Source organism: Halyomorpha halys, unplaced genomic scaffold, assembly GCF_000696795.3.
Source record: "Halyomorpha halys isolate HHAL.00 unplaced genomic scaffold, Hhal_1.1 Scaffold2538.1, whole genome shotgun sequence".
Classification (NCBI taxonomy): Eukaryota; Metazoa; Arthropoda; class Insecta; order Hemiptera; family Pentatomidae; genus Halyomorpha; species Halyomorpha halys.
In genome coordinates, this window is record NW_027115783.1 from 90,158 (window position 1) to 91,983 (window position 1,826).

Here is a 1,826-nt window from a genome sequence, read left to right on the forward strand (position 1 = left end):
TCTCTTAGTGATTTATGTTTATTGCTATTTACTTTTGTTTCATCATGCGGAGACCCCTCACCTCCAGACATTTAACCTAGAAACCGAATCGGTAATAAGTCCAACAGAAGCTAAGTATTCATTGCTGTTAGTATCTAGTACCATTAGAAGAAGATGTGTTCCAAATTTTTGTCATGTTAATTTCGTACCATACATTTATCTCACATAATTATTTTGTTTCTAAGGGATCTGTGGAAGAAATAATGCTGTAGAGGGGCTTATATAAAAATAAAATTAAAACACTAATTTGCAAAAATTATTTCTTTAATGACCACGGACATTTTAATTATAAATAATATAACTAAAATCATTCAGAGGCTATATAATTAATATACCGAAATAAATAATACAGTTAAATTTTTACAGCAATCAAGCAATACAATGCTGCGGAAAACAATGCAAACGTGGACCGGGAAATGGTCCCTATCTATGAAGAAAGAGGGATCTCTCACTTGCACACGTGGAACCTCAAAGCTACCGAAAGAGACGTTCGCGAAGGATTACAACTTCGTCCAAATAATACAAAGATAATGCTCACACTTGGTGATTTATATTATCAGAAAAATCAATTTGAAGATGCCCTTGGTGCTTATTACAGAGGCCATTTAAAAAAACCTAGACCTCCAAAATTCATTCATGGGATTTGGGCGGTGAGTATTATCTTTAATATTATATATAAATTATATCTATTTCTATATTTGAATTAATATTAAATATTTATTTTCATGCAGCAGTATGAATTTGTAATTCCAACTATAAATCTTAATAGTCCACAGGTACTGTTATGAACTCTCTTGGATCCAAAGTGGGTAATATTATGAGTAAAAAAAGACTTGGTGATATAGTCGTGAAAATGAAGTTAAAAGAACTGGGGCAGGTGCTTGTAGGTGGTAAAAATGAAATAGCCAGAAGGAGAAAAGTTGTAAGTTTATATTTACCAAAATATCTAATTAGTACGATAAATAATTGTGTACCATAGGTTAATGAAAAGAATTTGAAGGAATAAATACTGTGGAATATTGAATATTGCAAACCATTTATTTTGTTTGATCCGTATTTATTTAGAGTCCATTTTAGTTATTTCCCTACCAGATTTTATCAACGTAGTTTTATAGTTTACTCGTTCTCACCCAATAATACAAAATCATCAGGTATTACCGTAATAATACGAATGGTAATAGTAATAATACCAAGCCCGAGTATTTTACCATCTAATAATAATAATGATAATAATAAAGGCCTAACGAACCCGAAGGTTCGATGGCGATAAAGTATCGCATCGATAAAGAACGGTAGGAAGAATAATAGTTTGGTAAATTCTAATTTTTAGGTTTTTTGACAGAAGGCGCGAGCTAAGCAGTTTCGAAAATGAAAAATAACAAGCATTACCCGCCTTCAATATAGCTCTTATTTCCTTATCAATTTCGTTTTTTCTAGTTACCATCGAACGTATCTACGTGTTTCCCCCTGTACTATATTAACAAAACTATACGTTTCTACTCCTGACCATATATTTTGTTTTATACGTATTTATTTCGAGGCCTAGTTCCTTGCTGGAGTTTATTCACGTGGTTGTATTTAATCCTATAGTTTCCTTGTCCTCATACAGTGATATCTAATCATCAGTGTATCCAAGAACCAGTATTTTACCACCCAATGTAAACCCTTTCGGCACTGATCACACTTTAAATGACGTATTCTATTGCTAGATTAAATAAGATAGGTGATAAAGAATAGCCTTGTTTTAAACTCGCCCGGACCTCGAAATTCTTAGAACCATAATTACC

General features: G+C 32.4%; 1 protein-coding gene across 1 annotated transcript in view; it reads left to right on the forward strand.

Moving 5' to 3' along the window:
• r-cup (ryder cup) overlaps positions 1 to 1,826 on the forward strand; it is a gene marked incomplete in the record, with an annotated part of 11,882 nt that overhangs the window by 3,141 nt on the left and 6,915 nt on the right. The window contains 2 exon segments of the mRNA XM_067052766.1: positions 406 to 689; positions 809 to 961. Coding sequence (XP_066908867.1) covers positions 406 to 689; positions 809 to 961 — 437 coding nt within the window.